The 21,105-nt window shown below is 29.7% G+C and overlaps 3 protein-coding genes across 4 annotated transcripts in view; all 3 read right to left on the reverse strand.

Moving 5' to 3' along the window:
- The window catches only part of LOC145314183 (glycine receptor subunit alpha-4-like), a 252,330-nt gene that overhangs the window by 38,565 nt on the left and 192,660 nt on the right, over positions 1 to 21,105 (reverse strand). The gene's annotated exons all lie outside the window — the stretch shown is intronic.
- Positions 362 to 2,806, reverse strand: LOC145314159 (uncharacterized). The gene is made up of 2 exons (XM_080153969.1): positions 2,769 to 2,806; positions 362 to 2,176 (listed from the first exon to the last, which is right to left on the reverse strand). Exons 1-2 carry the CDS (start codon positions 2,781 to 2,783, stop codon positions 1,421 to 1,423), a joined length of 771 nt encoding a protein of 256 aa, XP_080010095.1. The 5' UTR covers positions 2,784 to 2,806; the 3' UTR covers positions 362 to 1,420.
- The window catches only part of LOC145314877 (uncharacterized), a 47,585-nt gene continuing 29,480 nt past the window's right edge, over positions 3,001 to 21,105 (reverse strand). The window contains exons 9-12 of the mRNA XM_080154956.1: positions 18,037 to 18,134; positions 16,182 to 16,365; positions 7,532 to 7,654; positions 3,001 to 3,131 (exon numbers count right to left, since the gene is read on the reverse strand). Of these exons, the coding sequence (XP_080011082.1) occupies positions 3,001 to 3,131; positions 7,532 to 7,654; positions 16,182 to 16,365; positions 18,037 to 18,134 (536 nt within the window). The remainder of the gene's footprint in view (positions 3,132 to 7,531; positions 7,655 to 16,181; positions 16,366 to 18,036; positions 18,135 to 21,105) is intronic.

Consider the following 21,105-nt stretch of genomic DNA (forward strand, 5'->3'; position numbering starts at 1 on the left):
ATTATATACATCCTCAATGATGATAAACAAATTACCCATTTTGTTGATTCAATTTTTGGTTGAAATGTTTGCACACTACCAGTTTCGAACCAACCAATCAAAATTGAATAAAAGTACCCAAAGATTTGGGTGAACGATTAAGATAACGTGGGTATAAAACTTGTAGTACCAATGTAATTTACAGTCCAATGTCCCCTCATCCTTGATAAAATATGTTTAATTCACAAAAAAATGACTAAAATATTCATGATACGTAATATTTATCACAATCTTGGAAAAGATTAAGAAAAAAATATGATGAAGCCTACATAATATTTTTTAGAAAATGAATAGAGAATTCTAAAAATTACATTAATTTTTTTTTATTTTTTGGGACCGAACTATTATGGTTAAAGACAAACTATTTGGTGATTTCACACAAAGTGCCTGTTTAACACTGATAACCCCCCTCCTATTTTTAAAAAATAAATTGAATATAAGGTGGGAAGTTTATTTTTTTCTCTCCTATGCCTAACTCTATGGAAGGAACTAATCCTACGGTGCTAACCATGAAGGGCTACATGAAGGGCTGACCTACAAACAAACGATTAACTACCCTCCCCCTTATTTTCATTTTTTTTTTAACGGAGGAGGTGGGGAGAGTTATCCATGCTCAACAACAGGATACTTAGCGTATAAGCACTATTTATTCAATTTTTAGCTGATGAAAAGTATAAAATTATTAGGAGATTATTAGTAATTTTTTTCTTTATATTTAATCTTTATGTAAGGGATATAGAAAAAAATGGAAAATTATTTTTGATTGGCGAATTTGGTTTTATCAAATTTTTCATCCACTAACTAATTATCCGTTGTCTCCATTACATTATTTAAATACAATACTATTATGATAAAACAGATATGTTGGATTATACTTTAAATATGATAAAATAAATGAAAATTAATAAAAAAAAATTTTTATGGATATTTGTGAATTTTTTTTTATGGTAAAATGGTATTATAATAGTAAAATATTACAATATATAAATTACATGATTTTTATAAAGGCCAGCAATATAGAAAATCAACATGAACTTTAACTAAAAGAAAAAAATCAGAAATTGAATTTTAATACATAATATATGGTAAACAAAACTACTGTAATAAAGATATGATAAGAGAGAAAAAAATGGATAAATGTAAATTTGCGATGCTTTTATGTTGCATTATCTATTTATGATGTTTCATGATTTGTGATTTATACATTGAATTGTCATAAGTTCTCATAAATAATTTCTAATATCACAATTATATAAATTATTATAATCTCTATGTATTGTATATAAACTCTAATTTTCGTGGTCAATTGTATTTATTATAATTCACCGATTTAATTAATTAAATGATAAATTTTGCATTGGATAAAGTTAAAAAGAATATTTTAGTTTTTCTTTGAAAATTTAGTGCCAACATCCATTGGCAGGTAATCCGGTCCGTAGGTCGTTCCTGGTGACCTGAGTTTAGAACCTGAAGCACCAGCTGACCGCAAGGAGCTGATGGAAGACACAGGTGACACTGTACCTGACGAGGTCGGACCGGTACAACAAGAACTGTTGCCCGTGCCTGCTCTAGACCTCACCATTGGGCTAAGCCCAAGGCCAGTACTACTAGAACTGCCCACACTAGAGCCCAGCCGCCTAGTTTCTGTAGACACCGGCGAGTTAGTATAACATGACTTGGCTGTACTGCTGGATGAAGCTGAGGATTCTTTTGACTTTGGCACTGACATTACTGACGACAATCTTGATGTATGATCATCTGATTCAATTCTAATTTCAATATTAGAATTAGGAAAGTTTTTATCATTATTATTGTTCCCAATACTTGATGGAGAACTGGAAATTATTTTTGTGATATTAATCTCTTCCACAAGGAAGGGATTTTCATCTTCTAGAGAGCCACAGAGGGCGGGACTGTTATTACACACATGAAGATTCTTTGTGCTGATCACATCAGAAGTATCAATATCCTCCTTCTCAAAAACATCATCGCTGTCATAATCCTCAGTGACTTCTTGAGCAGATTCTGTTCCATCAAATGGGGACATCATGACATAGCAGTTGTCAGAGGATCTGCGCCGTTCCAGTGCTCGGGAATTGTTGGCTGCATAGCCGCGCAAACGCCGTCCTTGTGCTTCCTGACAAATAAGAATCCTTATAATAAAGTAACAGGATATCTATCTGTTGATGCTGTGAGTATTGGTGCAAAAAATGGGGACTTGATTCCAGTGACGTCATATTTTTCTTTCCCGAAAAAGGGAAGGGGGGAAGAAAAATATGACGTCACTGGAATCATGTCCCCATTTTTTGCACCAATACTCACAGCATCTATCTGTTTGTCTGTCTGTGTGGACCGGAGGATCACGCCAATGGCTTGACCGATATGGTTATCCGTTACAGTGTACCTTTTTATAGGTCCTGGGAATGTTTATAGCTATTTCGTGGGAGGGTACCACCACCCTCCCTAAGAGAAAAAGCAAAAAAACATAATTAATCGAAAATTTTTTTTTTTTTGGTAAACAGCTGATCTTAAAATAGATTGGTTAGGTTATCAGTTAGGTTAACCGTTAAACGGTATACGTGTGAACTGTAGAAGAGATTTGCTCCACAAGGTAAATTATTACGTTCAATTTTATTTCAAAACTTTTAATGAGATTGGACTGAGGTTTGTACTTTATTGAAAATTAGATCTTTAAATTATTTTTTTTGAGAAGTAATTAAAAAGTCTACCTTTCTTCTTTCCATTTCTTGCTCTAGTTCTAACTTTGCTCTAAAGTTATATTAATCATTTTTAATTTTTATCAACTTGAATTTTTTTTAAAATCAAATCTTATACATTGATACTTTTTCTTTAATGATTAAAGATAGTATTTTAGTAGTTTAGCTAATCTAGAACTATGGTGGGACTGTATGTTTGCTTTGCTTTTAATGAAATAATTATCCTTGTGGCAGAATATTTCAATTATTTCAAAGTATTAAAATGATTGAAATTCCTTAGCAAAAGGCTGTTGAGACTTCTATCCTCATTTTGAGATGCCAGGTTCGAATCCTCTTCATAATTTGTGTTCAGATTCTCTGCTTCTGCTATAGTTTCTAAAAATAGGAAATCTAGTTATACTATACTTGGTTTAATGTTTTAAATTTCAAATTACATAAAATACTATGTTATACTAAGATAATATATTTGTATGTGTAAGTTTATTTGCTCAGTAGTATCTCTAAAATAGCTTAAAACTGTGGAGAAACAAGGTTTGTTTTGGTTTTAAGCAATTTTGAATTTGTTCATTGTCATATTTGACAGAATATCATAGTGCCTGCAGTTAAGGAATTTTTATAAAAATAGAAAAAATTCATGTTTTGATTGTCATAAAGGGGTCGTAGGCTAGGGAAGCAGCTTATAGTGCCCAATAAAAAAATGACGTCAAACAACACAAATGACCAATAAAGGACCAGTATAAATTGTAATTGACAATGGTAAAATGTATACTTTCCTATAATTGGTCATTTGTATTGTATATCATCATTTTCTTATAAGGCACTACAAGCTGCTTCTAGGCTAAGCCAATAAAAAAGTGAAAAATCATAATTATAGATATAACTGAGAATAGTATTATTACCTGTATATGGACTAGTAGAATCATGATTATAGATATAACTAAGAATAGAATTATTACCTGTATATGGACTAGTAGTATCATGATTATAGATATAACTAAATATAGTATTATTACCTGTATATGGACTAGTAGAATCATGATTATAGATATAACTAAGAATAGTATTATTACCTGTATATGGACTAGTAGAATCATGATTATAGATATAACTAAATATAGTATTATTATCTGTATATGGACTAGTAGAATCATGATTATAGATATAACTAAGAATAGTATTATTACCTGTATATGGACTAGTAGAATCATGATTATAGATATAACTAAGAATAGTATTATTACCTGTATATGGACTAGTAGAATCATGATTATAGATATAACTAAATATAGTATTATTATCTGTATATGGACTAGTAGAATCATGATTATAGATATAACTAAGAATAGTATTATTACCTGTATATGGACTAGTAGAATCATGATTATAGATATAACTAAATATAGTATTATTACCTGTATATGGACTAGTAGAATCATGATTATAGATATAACTAAGAATAGTATTATTACCTGTATATGGACTAGTAGAATCATGATTATAGATATAACTAAGAATAGTATTATTACCTGTATATGGACTAGTAGAATCATGATTATAGATATAACTAAGAATAGTATTGTTATCTGTATATGGACTAGTAGAATCATGATTATAGATATAACTAAATATAGTATTATTACCTGTATATGGACTAGTAGAATCATGATTATAGATATAACTAAGAATAGTATTATTACCTGTATATGGACTAGTAGAATCATGATTATAGATATAACTAAATATAGTATTATTACCTGTATATGGACTAGTAGAATCATGATTATAGATATAACTAAGAATAGTATTATTACCTGTATATGGACTAGTAGAATCATGATTATAGATATAACTAAGAATAGTATTGTTATCTGTATATGGACTAGTAGAATCATGATTATAGATATAACTAAATATAGTATTATTACCTGTATATGGACTAGTAGAATCATGATTATAGATATAACTAAGAATAGTATTATTACCTGTATATGGACTAGTAGAATCATGATTATAGATATAACTAAATATAGTATTATTACCTGTATATGGACTAGTAGAATCATGATTATAGATATAACTAAGAATAGTATTATTACCTGTATATGGACTAGTAGAATCATGATTATAGATATAACTAAGAATAGTATTGTTATCTGTATATGGACTAGTAGAATCATGATTATAGATATAACTAAATATAGTATTATTACCTGTATATGGACTAGTAGAATCATGATTATAGATATAACTAAGAATAGTATTATTACCTGTATATGGACTAGTAGAATCATGATTATAGATATAACTAAATATAGTATTATTATCTGTATATGGACTAGTAGAATCATGATTATAGATATAACTAAGAATAGTATTATTACCTGTATATGGACTAGTAGAATCATGATTATAGATATAACTAAGAATAGTATTATTACCTGTATATGGACTAGTAGAATCATGATTATAGATATAACTAAATATAGTATTATTATCTGTATATGGACTAGTAGAATCATGATTATAGATATAACTAAGAATAGTATTATTACCTGTATATGGACTAGTAGAATCATGATTATAGATATAACTAAATATAGTATTATTACCTGTATATGGACTAGTAGAATCATGATTATAGATATAACTAAGAATAGTATTATTACCTGTATATGGACTAGTAGAATCATGATTATAGATATAACTAAGAATAGTATTATTACCTGTATATGGACTAGTAGAATCATGATTATAGATATAACTAAGAATAGTATTATTACCTGTATATGGACTAGTAGAATCATGATTATAGATATAACTAAATATAGTATTATTACCTGTATATGGACTAGTAGAATCATGATTATAGATATAACTAAATATAGTATTATTACCTGTATATGGACTAGTAGAATCATGATTATAGATATAACTAAATATAGTATTATTACCTGTATATGGACTAGTAGAATCATGATTATAGATATAACTAAATATAGTATTATTACCTGTATATGGACTAGTAGAATCATGATTATAGATATAACTAAATATAGTATTATTACCTGTATATGGACTAGTAGAATCATGATTATAGATATAACTAAATATAGTATTATTACCTGTATATGGACTAGTAGAATCATGATTATAGATATAACTAAATATAGTATTATTACCTGTATATGGACTAGTAGAATCATGATTATAGATATAACTAAATATAGTATTATTACCTGTATATGGACTAGTAGAATCATGATTATAGATATAACTAAATATAGTATTATTACCTGTATATGGACTAGTAGAATCATGATTATAGATATAACTAAGATTAGTATTGTTATCTGTATATGGACTAGTAGAATCATGATTATAGATATAACTAAGAATAGTATTGTTATCTGTATATGGACTAGTAGAATCATGATTATAGATATAACTAAGAATAGTATTGTTATCTGTATATGGACTAGTAGAATCATGATTATAGATATAACTAAGAATAGTATTATTACCTGTATATGGACTAGTAGAATCATGATTATAGATATAACTAAGAATAGTATTATTACCTGTATATGGACTAGTAGAATCATGATTATAGATATAACTAAGAATAGTATTATTACCTGTATATGGACTAGTAGAATCATGATTATAGATATAACTAAGAATAGTATTATTACCTGTATATGGACTAGTAGAATCATGATTATAGATATAACTAAGAATAGTATTATTACCTGTATATGGACTAGTAGAATCATGATTATAGATATAACTAAGAATAGTATTGTTATCTGTATATGGACTAGTAGAATCATGATTATAGATATAACTAAATATAGTATTATTACCTGTATATGGACTAGTAGAATCATGATTATAGATATAACTAAATATAGTATTATTACCTGTATATGGACTAGTAGAATCATGATTATAGATATAACTAAATATAGTATTATTACCTGTATATGGACTAGTAGAATCATGATTATAGATATAACTAAGATTAGTATTGTTATCTGTATATGGACTAGTAGAATCATGATTATAGATATAACTAAGAATAGTATTGTTATCTGTATATGGACTAGTAGAATCATGATTATAGATATAACTAAGAATAGTATTGTTATCTGTATATGGACTAGTAGAATCATGATTATAGATATAACTAAGAATAGTATTATTACCTGTATATGGACTAGTAGAATCATGATTATAGATATAACTAAGAATAGTATTATTACCTGTATATGGACTAGTAGAATCATGATTATAGATATAACTAAGAATAGTATTATTACCTGTATATGGACTAGTAGAATCATGATTATAGATATAACTAAGAATAGTATTATTACCTGTATATGGACTAGTAGAATCATGATTATAGATATAACTAAGAATAGTATTATTACCTGTATATGGACTAGTAGAATCATGATTATAGATATAACTAAGAATAGTATTATTACCTGTATATGGACTAGTAGAATCATGATTATAGATATAACTAAGAATAGTATTATTACCTGTATATGGACTAGTAGAATCATGATTATAGATATAACTAAGAATAGTATTATTACCTGTATATGGACTAGTAGAATCATGATTATAGATATAACTAAATATAGTATTATTATCTGTATATGGACTAGTAGAATCATGATTATAGATATAACTAAATATAGTATTATTACCTGTATATGGACTAGTAGAATCATGATTATAGATATAACTAAGAATAGTATTATTACCTGTATATGGACTAGTAGAATCATGATTATAGATATAACTAAGAATAGTATCCTCCTTCCTACTTGTCTTCCTACTCCCTGGAGCACTGATAGCCATCCTGCTCCTGTCAGCTTGGATAGTATCTAAATTAATTTATTAATTTTATGTCTTTTATAATGAATCAGGATAACTGTCCTTTCGTATACATAGGTAAAAACCCATGCATGACATATATTTTTTTATAGTTAGGTACTATTTTTCTTATAAATTTCTAAGCAAAATATAAGATAATTATCATAACTGTGCAGATTTGGAACATTTGTATTGAAGCTTTCTCAACTGATTTAAACAAAAAGTTAAAATTGTCATGCACCATTCCTCAAATGCAGATTTTATAAAATATTTATTCTAAGAGGTGTAATTTAAATTAAATGTCATTTTTTGTATTGATAAATTTTCCATTTTATATTTTTGTTGTAAAAGTATTTTAATATCCGTTTAATTGTTAATGGATCAGCCAGGGGCGTCCAAGCTTTTTTATTTAGGGTGGGGGGGGGGGGTAATTTAATAATGTAAAAAGTTACATACTTAATTATGAAATATTTAGTAGTGGTATTTTGGTGGGGGGGGATTTCCCTCCAAAATTGTTTGGGGGGGGGGGGGGGGGGGTAGATATACCACACTTTTCTGGGATCTTGCCAGATCAAGTATCAACTGTGGGGAATACCAAAGGATGACTCCATGCAAAATTTGAGCCGGATCCGGCCAAAACCGGCCGGTATTTTTATAAAAAACCGGTTTTTTCCGGTTTTTAGGGGGTATCTGTAAATCAAGCCCCCTCCTGGGTACGCCCCAATGATGATTTTTGCTTTAAGGTCTGATCTGAATTCCTCAACACTGGATATGACCCCTAGAGTTGAAAAAATGGTTAAAATCCGGTCTTTTGACCGGTTTCCGGCCATTTCCGGCCCAAAAAAAATTTTTTAAAAATCAAAATTTCATCTAAAATTTAAAAAAATATGCTTTAAATTACATTTTTCATCAATAATTTTTCAAAAACCAAAAACCTTAGGTAATGAAGATAATTTTAGCAACTTAAAATGTGAAAAAAGGTTGAAAATTGACAAACTTGTGTCAATTTGAAAAATGTTTGTAAATCCTAAAAATTTGACGGATTTATACATATGTTAGAATTTAGGTTGACTATGGTCTTTAAGACACGCCATATCCAACAAAATTGCAATGAGAGGGTCTAAATGTTTTTCTGAACCAAAATTCTACATACCCTGGCAGTTCCAGGGATATATCATTAAGGCCGTACGGCTGGCCAGAAAGCTTTTAACAGGTGGCCGACTAAAAGCCGGAATTGATAGTTATCAACCGTAAAAAGTAGCGGTTTTCGTTTTTTTGGCCAAAACTCATGCAGGGAGTTGTTTTTTGGGATTGACACACAAAAGCAAGTTTGTACAACTTTTTGGGGCGGACTTTTCTTTACTTATGCATTATCTGCCACAGTTGAACCGTTTGGCCGATACGCGCTGCCAAAGGCACGATTTTTGACGATTTTTCTTGGTTTTTTGCCCCTTTAGGGGATGATGGAGCCGATTTAGCGACTTAGGACACTTAATGTTCACTCTGGCGGACCGTTTGGCCGTTATTTGTCGCCGAAATCGCGATTTTCGGCGATTTTGCCGTTCGCGAGGTTTTAACGACCATTTTTGAGGGGAAGGAGTCATCCAATCAAGATAGCTCTGAAATACTTTTCATTTGCAAATTAAATTGGCTACATTTCATGTGAAGTAAATTTTTTTGTGCGTCCAACCGTTTTTGTTCCAGTTGAAATTTTAAAAATTATTACTTTTTAATTATAATTATTTTTTTCTTGTAATTTTAAAACTAATTAAACACTAATTGTTAGTACATCATAATTTTGATAATTAATTCCACATTTCAATCACTGATATTTACTACTTGGTAATTTTTAATTTATCTTTTAATTATCTGATTAATCTCTAATGAGTATTACTTTGTAAATCTGAATACTTATTATTCATCTCTAGCAATTAATTATAAACTAAAAAGTAATAAAAATTACTATAAGATATGAATTAGGTTAGGTAATTCAATTGATAATCAAATAAAGTAATTTAGAAATGGTGATAGTTACTACATTATAAAAAAAAATTATAACAATATGAATAAGTATTGATCAATTAGTAATAGGATATTTTATATGATTAATAATGATAAAATCATAAATAATAAGTAATAAAAAGATAATGATAATTAAAATGAGTTATTATTGATAGATTTAAAATAGGTTATGTAATATAATTTATTGATTGATTTGTAATAGGTTATATATGAAAATTAATACTTATAATACTATAACTGAATGATAATAAGATAATCATAATTATTATGCATAAATATGGTAAGATAATATAATTCATAATTATAGTGTTATAATCAATAATAAGATAATTTGGAGCCTGCGGCTTAAAAAATTATTTCACCCAAACTTGTTTCTTGTGGGGGGTAAATACATTTCATGGGGTGCTGTAATTAGTAATTACAAAAAAATTTACTTCACATGAAATGTAGCCAATTTAATTTGCAAATGAAAAGGATTTCAGAGTTATATTGATTGGATGACTCCTTACCCTCAAAAATGGTCGTTAAAACCTCGTGAATGGCAAAATCGCCGAAAATCGCGATTTCGGCGACGAATAACGGCCAAACGGTCCGCCAGAGGTGAATGATACATAAGTAAAGAAATGTCCGCCTCAAAAAGTTGAACATTATTGAAGAAGTGCCCTAAGTCGCTAAATCAGCTCCGTCATCCCCTAAAGGAGCAAAAAAACAAGATTTTTTGAAAAATCGTCAAAAATCGTGCCTTTGGCAGCGCGTATCGGCCAAACGGTTCACCCGTGGCAGATAATGCGTAAGTAAAGAAAAGTCCACTCCAAAAAGTTGTACACACTTGCTTTTGTGTGTCAATCCCAAAAAAACAACTCCCTGCATGAGTTTTGGCCAAAAAAACGAAAACCGCTACTTTTTACGGTTGATAACTATCAAATCCGGCTTTTAGTCGGCCACCTGTTAAAAGCTTTCTGGCCAGCCATCCGGCCTTAATGATATATCCCTGGAACTGCCAGGGTATGTAGAATTTTGGTTCAGAAAAACATTTAGACCCTCTCATTGCAATTTTGTTGGATATGGCGTGTCTTAAAGACCATAGTTAACCTAAATTCTAACGTATGTATAAATCCATCAACTTTTTAGGATTTACCAACATTTTTCAAATTGACACAAGTTTGTCAATTTTCAACCTTTTTTCACATTTTAAGTTGCTAAAATTATCTTCATTACCTAAGGTTTTTGGTTTTTGAAAAATTATTGATGAAAAATGTAATTTAAAGCATATTTTTTTTAATTTTAGATGAAATTTTGATTTTTAAAATTTTTTTTTGGGGCCGGAAATGGCCGGAAACCGGTCAAAAGACCGGATTTTAACCATTTTTTCAACTCTAGGGGTCATATCCAGTGTTGAGGAATTCGGATCAGACCTTAAAGCAAAAATCATCATTGGGGCGTACCCAGGAGGGGGCTTGATTTACAGATACCCCCTAAAAACCGGAAAAAACCGGTTTTTTTTATAAAAATCCCGGCCGGTTTTGGCCGGATCCGGCTCAAATTTTGCATGGAGTCATCCTTTGGTATTCCCCACAGTTGATACTTGATCTGGCAAGATCCCAGAAAAGTGTGGTATATCTAGGGGGGGGGGGGGGTAAATACCCCTCCTGATTGAGTATAAAGAAATTCTAAATTGTGTTGGATATGTTGAAACCGGTTCATGATAATAACAATAATAAAAGGGAAATCTCATTATTCGCTCTTTTTTTAAGTGCAACTACAAATCCTAGCGATTTTAAAAGACTAAAAATGATAAAAAGATTTTAGAATAAAATAAGCATAATATTTGAATTGTAAACCTATATATTTAATTACATCCAAGAAAAGCCAAATAAATTAAAGAGTAACTGCACTGTTGATCAACAATTTTTTGGCTGGAAATCCATAAATTAAATTAATCAATTTATCGCATCATATTATAGACAGCTTTCCACGGTTATCTAGAATGAAAACATATACAAATAAAACCAGTTTTGTGGGCCCTGAGGTGCCTAAGGCCCGTGGTAAAAAAAATTAGCATTAATTTTATAATTTTTATTTTAATAATTGTGGAAATTTGATTGTTATACCAAACTAAACATTATTTTTCAGTATTGCATAGAGCCGGTTCTAATCCAGCGGATATAAATCGGTTTGGAAGCCATACTGGAATAGGTATTTATCGCATTGTATTATAGACAGCTTTCCACGGTAATTTAGAATGAAAACATATACAAATAAAACCAGTTTTGTGGGCCCTGAGGTGCCTAAGGCCCATGTTAAAAAATTTAACATTAATTTTATGATTTTTATTTTAATAATTGTGGAAATTTGACTGTAATACCAAGTTAAACATTATATTTCAGTATTGCATAGAGCCGGTTCTAATCCAGCGGATATAAATCGGTTTGGAAGCCATACTGGAATAGGTATTTATCGCATTGTATTATAGACAGCTTTCCGCAGTTATTTAGAATAAAAAAATATACAAATAAAACCAGTTTTGTTTGCCCTGAGGTGCCTAAGACCAATGCTAAAAAAATTAAACATTATTTTATGATTTCTATTTTAATAATTGGAAATTTGACTGTAAAACAAAGCTATACATGATTTTTCAGTATTGCTTAGAGCCAGTTCTAATCCATCTGATATAAATTGGTTTGAAGCTATACTGGAATATATATTTATCACATTGTATTATAGACAGCTTTCCACAGTTATTTATAATGAAAAAAATATACAAAAAAAACAGTTTTGTGTGCCTAAGGCCCGTGGTGAAAAATTAACATTATTTTATGATTTTTATTTTAATAATTGTGGAAATTTGACTGTAATACGAAGATAAACATGATTTTTCAGTATTGCTTAAAGCCAGTTCTAATACATCAGATATAAATCAGTTTGAAGCCATACTGGAATAGTTATTTATTGCATTGTATTATAGACAGCTGTCTGCGGATATTAAAATGGAAAATTATAAGATTAAAACCAGTTTTGTGATAAAGGCCTGTGATAAAAAAAAACTGACATTATTATTTATAATTTTTATTTTAGTAATCATGGGAAAATGTGGAAATTTGACTGTAATACGAAGCTAAACATGATTTTTCAGTATGGCTTAGAACTGGTTCTTATCCAGCGGATATAAATTGGTTTGGAAGTCATACTGGAATAGTTATTTATTGCATTGTATTATAGACAGATATTAAAATGGAAAATTATACAATTAAAACCAGTTTTATGGGCTCCAAATGGCCGAAGGCCTGTGCTAAAAAAACTGACATTATTCTTTAGGATTTTTATTTTAGTAATCGTGGGAAAATGTCTGTAATACAATGCTATACATGACTTTTTCAGTATGGCTTAGAACAGGTTCTTATCCAGCGGATATAAATCGGTTTGGAAGCCATACTGGAATAGTTATTTTTCACATCGTATTATAGACAGCTGTCCGCAGATATTAAAATAAAAATACAAGAGTTAAAAACTTAAAAACGAAGTGAAAAACGTTATTCTATAGCCATTAAACTACTAACAATTTTTGTTAAAAAGTATCATTAAATTGGATGGTTTGTAACGTAAAAACAACGTAAAAAATTGATTAAAATAACGGTTATTCTATAGCCATTATATTGCTAACAATATTTGTTAAAAAGTATTGTTAAATTAGAAGGTTTTAACGACCGTAAACATGATGTAAAAAAAAAATTTAAATAACTGTTACACTATAGTTATTAAATTACTAAAAATATTTTTATAAAAAGTCTCGTTAAATTGGACGGTTTTAACGTAAAGACAATGTAAAAAAGGATTTAAAAAATGTTATTCTATAGCCATTAAATTACTAATAATATATGTTGAAAAGTATTGTTAAATTGGACAATTTTTAACATAAAAACAAAGTGAAAACGATTTTAAAAAACCTTATTCTAAAGCCATCAAATTACTTACAATATTTGTGCCAAATTGTCTGTAATATGATGCATTTCAGTATGGCTGAGAACCAATTCTATTCTAGCGGATATAGCCATATAGGTTTATAAAACTTTGGGTACCAAATGTAATTTACAGTCCAATGTTTACTAAAGGTTATGAAACTTTGGGTACCAAGTGTAATTTACAGTCCAATGTTTACAAATGGTGTTAAAACTTTGGGTACCAAATGTAATTTACAAACCAATTTTTACTAATGGTTATAAAAGTTTGGGTACCAATTAGTCCTGATTTAATATTATTTGCCTTATTTATTATAGGTTTATTAATTGAGTGAAAATTGCCTGTAATATGATGCTTTTCAGTATGGCTGAGAACTGATTTTAATCTAGCGGATATTTATCGGTTGCTAAGCTGTACTGAAAAAATAAAAGATCCCTCATTCATGGAAATATTTACAAGGTAGAACATGTTGTTTAGTTAGGTTGCTAATATGGACCTCATTTATTGGTAAGTGGTAAGGGGTTGGGGGCAGACCCACATGGCAGGATTTATGCTAGTTTTCATTTACTAGGTTTAAATTTCGGATCAATTATTTTTTTCCTGTAACAAAATTTACATTACAAAAATAAACCACTAAAAATAAAGAAAGGAGTCTGAAATTTTTTGTGTAGATTCCTTAGGCAAATAAGAATCGCAGTTCTATTATGCTTTGTGCCCGATTTTTACATTTAAACCCCTATAGTTATGTAATCTTTGTCTGTAGGTTTTTCGTTTAAATTTCGGATCAATTATTTTTTTCCTTTCACAAAATTAACGTTAACTTTTCGTGCAAAAAAAAACCACTTAAAATAAAGATAGGAGTCTGAAATTTTTTGTGTAGATTTTTTAGACATATAAGATTCGCAGTTTTTTCATGCTTCATGATCGATTTTTACGTTTAAATCCCTTTAATTATGCAATCTTTGTCCGTAGGTACTACATTTAAAAAAGTCTTTTTTATACTATTAAATAAAAAATGTTGATTGTCTTTGAGTGTCGTTAACTCGTTGGCCTTTCAATGTAGATCAATGAAATTTTAAACATAGCTAGTTAAAGTAGTTGGTAGTCTCTGTATAAAATTTCATTAATATCACATGAATACAAAAAAAACTTATTACAATCGTAAAAAACGACACTAAAAACCATAAACCCCAAATGAAAATAAATAAAACATTTTTAAAATAAATTATTTAAGACTGTTCACGTTATCGTCAGCTAAGGGTTTAATACGAGCCCACTTATTAAAACCATTTTTAAGATTTTTCATGAAAGCGAAAGTGTTCCCCATTTTCAGGCCATAAAGGGGGAGAGGGAAATGGCCACAAACCGGTTTCAACATATCCAGCACAATTTAGAATTCCTTTATACTCAATCCCCCTCCTAAATGGTTGGAGGGGGGGGGGGGGTAATCACCCCTTTACCCCCCCCCCTTGGACGTCCTTGGGATCAGCACCCTTTTCCCAATGGCAATTTAAAACTTTTAGGGGGAAAAAAGTATGTGATTTCTAGTTTAGGTTAAGTAAGTAACCAGAATGTATGTTTGTATAGCAGAGGATTGAAACATTTTTCTATAAAACAAGAAGGAGGGGGAGGTTGTGGGTTCTATACAGCTTAAAGAGGAATCATATTCCGATATTTTTATCGCCAATATTCAATTTTGTGCATACCATAAATATTTTATTAAATTCTTATGGTTTTACTTTGAAATTGGAATTTTAGAATATCTGAAAGATTAAAACTTTGGCATACTTTCATTGTACTTTAAGATGTATGCATAAAAATGTTCAACTATTGATTTCTTTGTCAGTTTTTTGGGGGAATTTGAGAATACTCCATTTTTAATTGAACATCTCACTTTTGTCTGCCATCAATTCCACGCAATGTATCTAATCATTAAACCAGCAAAAAAAGCGCGTATCCAATTTTAAAGATTTTTTATCAGTAGCGAAAGATCTCGCCACTAGAAAAAATAAGTCCCCCTCAAATATTTTTTCCTTTTTCTATCTAAAATTGACGGGGTCCACTACCTCAATACCTGAAGTTCTAACTTTTTGCATTTTCTATCTATTTATGAATATGAATCAAATTGCAGACATGACAATATGTGGATGTGACAGTACACCTCTTATTTCACGTTTTCAAACATACATTTTATACTAGGAATGCGATAAAACTTTAAAATATTTAAATTCACTTCGAAAAAAGCTTTTTTCTTGGACTTTTGTTCAAAAAATAAAGTTTTAAAAATTTTATGTTTTACAAAAAAAAAATTAATAATATTGTACTCTTACTTATGAAAGGAAGGACATCCCAAAACTCTAGAGTTTTAAAATTAAAAATTTAAGATTAAAACAAGTTTTGTTAAACCCAAGGGGCAAAGGCCGGGCTAACAAAACTGGCAATAATCTTTTTTCATTTTTAATTTTCATTAAAAAAGAATTTCAGTATGGCTGAGAACCAGTTCAAATTTCGAAGATTTTAATTGGTTTCGAAGACATAGTGGAAACTATTTTAAATTACCTAAATATCGAGTATCCTGAGAATCCCTTAGCTCCAAACCAGCCCCTATGGGAAGTTCAGGTAAACGGTCACGTGGACTGCGGCCGCCAGGCAGGTGTTCACGCAGGCTGCGGCCTCCAGGTGTCTGAGGAGTACGGATCGCGTTTACTGGAAAGGTATCACTACTATTGCTGGCACCAGAAGCCTAAAAAATAAAATTTTACTGTAATTATAAATCAAGTCAAAAGATATGAAAGACATATTGCTGTTAAATTCTTTGTTAAAGTCTAACATCATATAATTTAACAACATGGTAATCATTAGTTTTTGTCCCACTTTTTTACAGGTGAATATCATTCATGAGACAAAGTGTATTAATTACAACAATTCGCTGTAAATAATAAAAATAACATAGAATTATGAAGACACTGTTATTATCTAATTACTAAAAAATATTAAATTAATATTTTCTTTTAACTGCTGCCATTTGTCTATCCGTTCATTTGAAGCAAAATATCTTGATAAAGTCTGGCTTTACAGGGAAATATCTATTAGTCATTTTTTTCTGGGATGGATGAAAATCGCTTCTATCACGAAAAAAGAACAAACGTTTGAATTACATTTTCTCTCACAAAGTTAATTAATTGGAGAGAGGTACTCTCCCACTTTAGCTACTAGTACTGTCAAAATTAAATATAATAACGTATGGTGAGTATATATTTCTATTATCTTAACAATATACAACTTCTGGGAACTTGGGATTGATATTTCATGTTATATATTACATTACAATCTTAAATAATCAGATTATTATAATAAATAACCAATTTGCTATATAACAAGCATCGCAACATCCAAAAAAGCAAGCTTAACACATTAGAAAACTGTAAAATAAGTAGTCTATAATACAAAGTAAAGCGATGTCTGTCCGTCCGTAAAGATTTTGGTAACCGCTGAACCGGTGGGCTCTACTCTTCAGGGAATAAACCTACTGGTCATGTGATGGTTTTATGCCAATATCCCCCAATATAAGTAAGATGGACAGGACACATGTACTTATACTCTGATCGTAGTTGTAGAGATTGTACACTTAGAGGTTTATAATTAAGAAAATTCAGACCTGCCTGTTAAGAAGTGTATAGGAACGTACGAGTCGAATATGACCAAAACGTAGAAAAGTTTTGCTTTTTAAAAATTAGTTATGTATAATACCACTTAAAAAGACATATTGTAAGCAAACGTGCATAATATATGTATTACATAAAGTTTTAGTTATGCAACTGAGCTTTTGATTTCTAAATATTCTAAAATATATAAGTAATTATCTGCAATTTGAACTTAATATTTACCAATTGATGTCTAGAATGAAAAAATAAATTATATATTTTTCAAATGTTAAAATTGTAAAAAATATAGTTTCTTATAAAACTAAATAGTAAGTTGTATGTCAGTTTGTGTTTCTGTGTTAATTGTCCAATAAGATCTTGAAAATGTCCTCGTCATAAGGTTTACAATGTTTAGGGAAACCTTGGATGTAGCCCCCCTCATTAGAAGTTCACTTAAGCCTGCAGTACACTTATCAACCCCAATTTACCTAACATATAATTGCCTGGATGTTACACCAGATTTTCATGTATTCTGATAAAGTAAAGCTCGCATCTGTTAAAATAACGATACCCCTATTCACCATCTTTACCCCATCCCCTCCTCTGTATGAACGTACTGACCAATAAATGAGGTTCATATTAACATCTATATTGACGACAACTTCCCCCACCCCCCGTAATCACACGTATATCAGATACCTATTAAGCCAGCAAGAAATGTTTACAAAATATGAGATGTAATTATTTAACCCTTTAATGATAATTGTTACCTGTTGATTTTGTAGTAGAGCAGCTTTAACCCTCTGATGCTTCCGTCTTTCTTCCATCACAGTTTCAGATGAACAGGCAAATGGTATAATTGGCAATCCTGAAAAAAATAGCCAGATTTGAGATCCAGGAATAAGGTATAGCCAACATGCGATTAATAAATCTAAAATAATATTTGAGGTGCAGATAAAAAATTCTTTACTACGAAGTGTTGCCGCACAAAATCACGAAACCTTTACGAATATTTTTTTTGAATTAATAAAATAATTAAAAATAAATAAAAGGTTGAAAATCCAAGCTTCTGTATTATTTATTTAATCAGTCGGTCGGTTTTCATATAGCAAGTTCGTTATCATAGTAATAATGTACTTTTTATTTAAATAAGAATAATTGAAATTTAAAAAAAGAACAATGGTGAGTTTTGGTGGTTAACAAGTAAGAGTATGCTTTTGAAAGTAATATTATAAAAGATTCATATAAAAAGTACTTCAAATAAGAATAGTAAAACGATTTGTATCTACTTTTTCAAAACGAATCAAAGTACTTTCTTAATAGAATGTGAAGAATTTGAAATTTAGTCTATTTTGATTGAACAACCAGGGATACAGCAATAGGACACTAATGACTTCTCGCTGTAAAGTGTTGTGCATTCTCTTTCGCATAATTAAAATATCAGAATCGCATGTATGTTATAACAGCACAAAATGCCCCTTCCTGTTTGCTTTACTCAAATTGGTTTATCCTTGTATATTACGGTAATTAGTGCCTTCATTGAAAAGGAATTCTAGCTCAAGTAATTAGATTAAATTGCAATCTAATTAAAAAATAGTTCAAAACTGCAGGTTGAAAAAATATTACTTTAAAGCGTGGAATAAAAGTATAAAACACAAAAAAAAACAAATGAAAAACAGCTAAATATGTAGTCAGCCGCGACTAAGCCTCAAATTAAAACACATTTGGAAGCTTTGAAATTTGTTTTGAAAAGTGGGATTGCCATTTTTGGTTCATATTTGGAAATCCAGTTTCGACTTTCCTTGCACACTGCCGCTGAAAACATTTTGCATGCACCACAGTGCAGTGCGTATGAAGGTGCTTTGACTTTTGTGTCAGAACCTAAATTGGGACATAGTGCATTTCATTACCATAGGTTAGGTAACTTCATTTCACTTTTCAATAAAATCTAAAAATGCAGCCGTTTTGAGAAAATTAGATTTGAAAACTTCAAGTTCAATTTTTATCCACTAGGAGTTACCGCATAATCATGACAAGAAAAGCAAAGATTATTTATTTAAAATTTTGAACAAGTTTGCTTTTATAAAGTTCTTCATAAAACCACTCCTTAAGTGAGTTGATTCATGGCCATTCTTATCAGTTGCTTTACTAAGGTCACGGAAATTTTGCCTCAAATAAATCATATATAGAGAGGTTTTATGACAGACTTTATAAAAGCAAAGTTGTTCAAAATTTTAAACTTGAAATTTTTAAATCTAATTTTCTCAAAAACGGCTGCATTTTAGATTTTGTTAAAAAGTGAAATGAAGTTACCTAACCTAGGTTAATAAAATGCACTATGTCCCAATTTAGGTTCTGATACAAAAGTCAAAGCACCTTCATACGCACTGTGGCACATGTCTAAATAGATGCACTACTCATCAGTACAAATGTTCTTTTGTGTGTATATTTAAAAATATACCTATCATTTAAACATTTGTTTTAAATGATATAATCCATTAAAAAATCTACTAATTAGGATAAAAACGTCATTAACACTTTTTCTTATGCAATTAAAAAAAATAGTCGAGCTCTTTATTAACATAATATCTTTTTTTAAAGCTTAATAATGTAGAATTTGAAATAAATAGACTAAATTTAAAATCTAATTTATCGAATGAATGAAAAGGGATAAAATATTCTAAATGTCCAAATATTGAGTTTTATATTTAGAATTTAAAATCTTCCAAATAACTACGCAATGTAATTAATTTCAAAAGAGCTTCTATATAAAAAAAGTAATAGTGTAACTTACTGAAATGCTGTTTTATGAAAAGATTCGTAAGTTCTACATATCTGTAATGCTCCTGAATGTTCATCCGTTAAGTAAATAAACCAAAAACAAATTATATCATTTCCAAAACTTAAACTTCATTTTTACTTTGTCTAATAAAAGTGTTTGCAATTGTTTTCCCTAAAATGTCTTTTGATGTTGACATCCTTGTTTTACTATTACTTAACTCCTAAAATATTGAATAGTCTTTCACGCCTAAAATTGAGTTTTTCCTCCTTTCCAGTAAAAAAGCAATATACGCCAGAGAGAGAGAGAGAAAATGGGCTGTTTATTACACTAGTCCCCAAAGTTTTATAATAAAGTTTTATTATTCGTTGGCTTGACAACTTTGGTGACCTTAGTGAATTTTGATTAGTTAGTTTGTTAAGTTGAGTGTTCAAACGTTTCAACTAATAATTTTAAAATACAGAAGGGGTAATTCGTGTATCGTCATAGGGGATATACATCAATTTACTGGCTATTGTCTTATCCCTTTAGATCCCTGACTATACGCGCACATTTAAAATTTTAAGAAATAAATATTATACAACATTAAAATCTTTCTTTAAAAATGAAAAAGTATCTATATAAGACGTAATTTATGTTCTAGCATAGCAAAAGTTATATTTTTAAGAAGTTTAGCTACTCAATAATCAAATTGTCTGTATGGACTATCTCTTTATCAATGATTAAATGTAATTCAATGATTTATTTACAACACCTGAAAATATTTAGAAATTCATCAGTGTTAATCAATTTTAAAACAGCAATTAACTAAAAAGATATTGATGTATTTTTTCTTAGAGCAGTTTCTGTTGGGATGGTGGTGTTAACCTCCCACAAGATAGTTATAAATCTTCCCAGAACCATGATATCATGAAAAGCTACACTGCAAAGGATAACCAAATTTTCTTAGCGATTACCGAGATCCTGTGGTACAGACAGAAAAGTACTGTTACTATTATATAAGGATTCTTCTTATTATTGAGTTACTTATTGGGCATAATTGTCCTTGTTTAATCTTATA

The sequence above is a fragment of the Acartia tonsa genome, chromosome 3, assembly GCF_053477335.1.
Source record: "Acartia tonsa isolate MP-2025a chromosome 3, ASM5347733v1, whole genome shotgun sequence".
In the NCBI taxonomy this organism is placed as follows: domain Eukaryota; kingdom Metazoa; phylum Arthropoda; class Copepoda; order Calanoida; family Acartiidae; genus Acartia; species Acartia tonsa.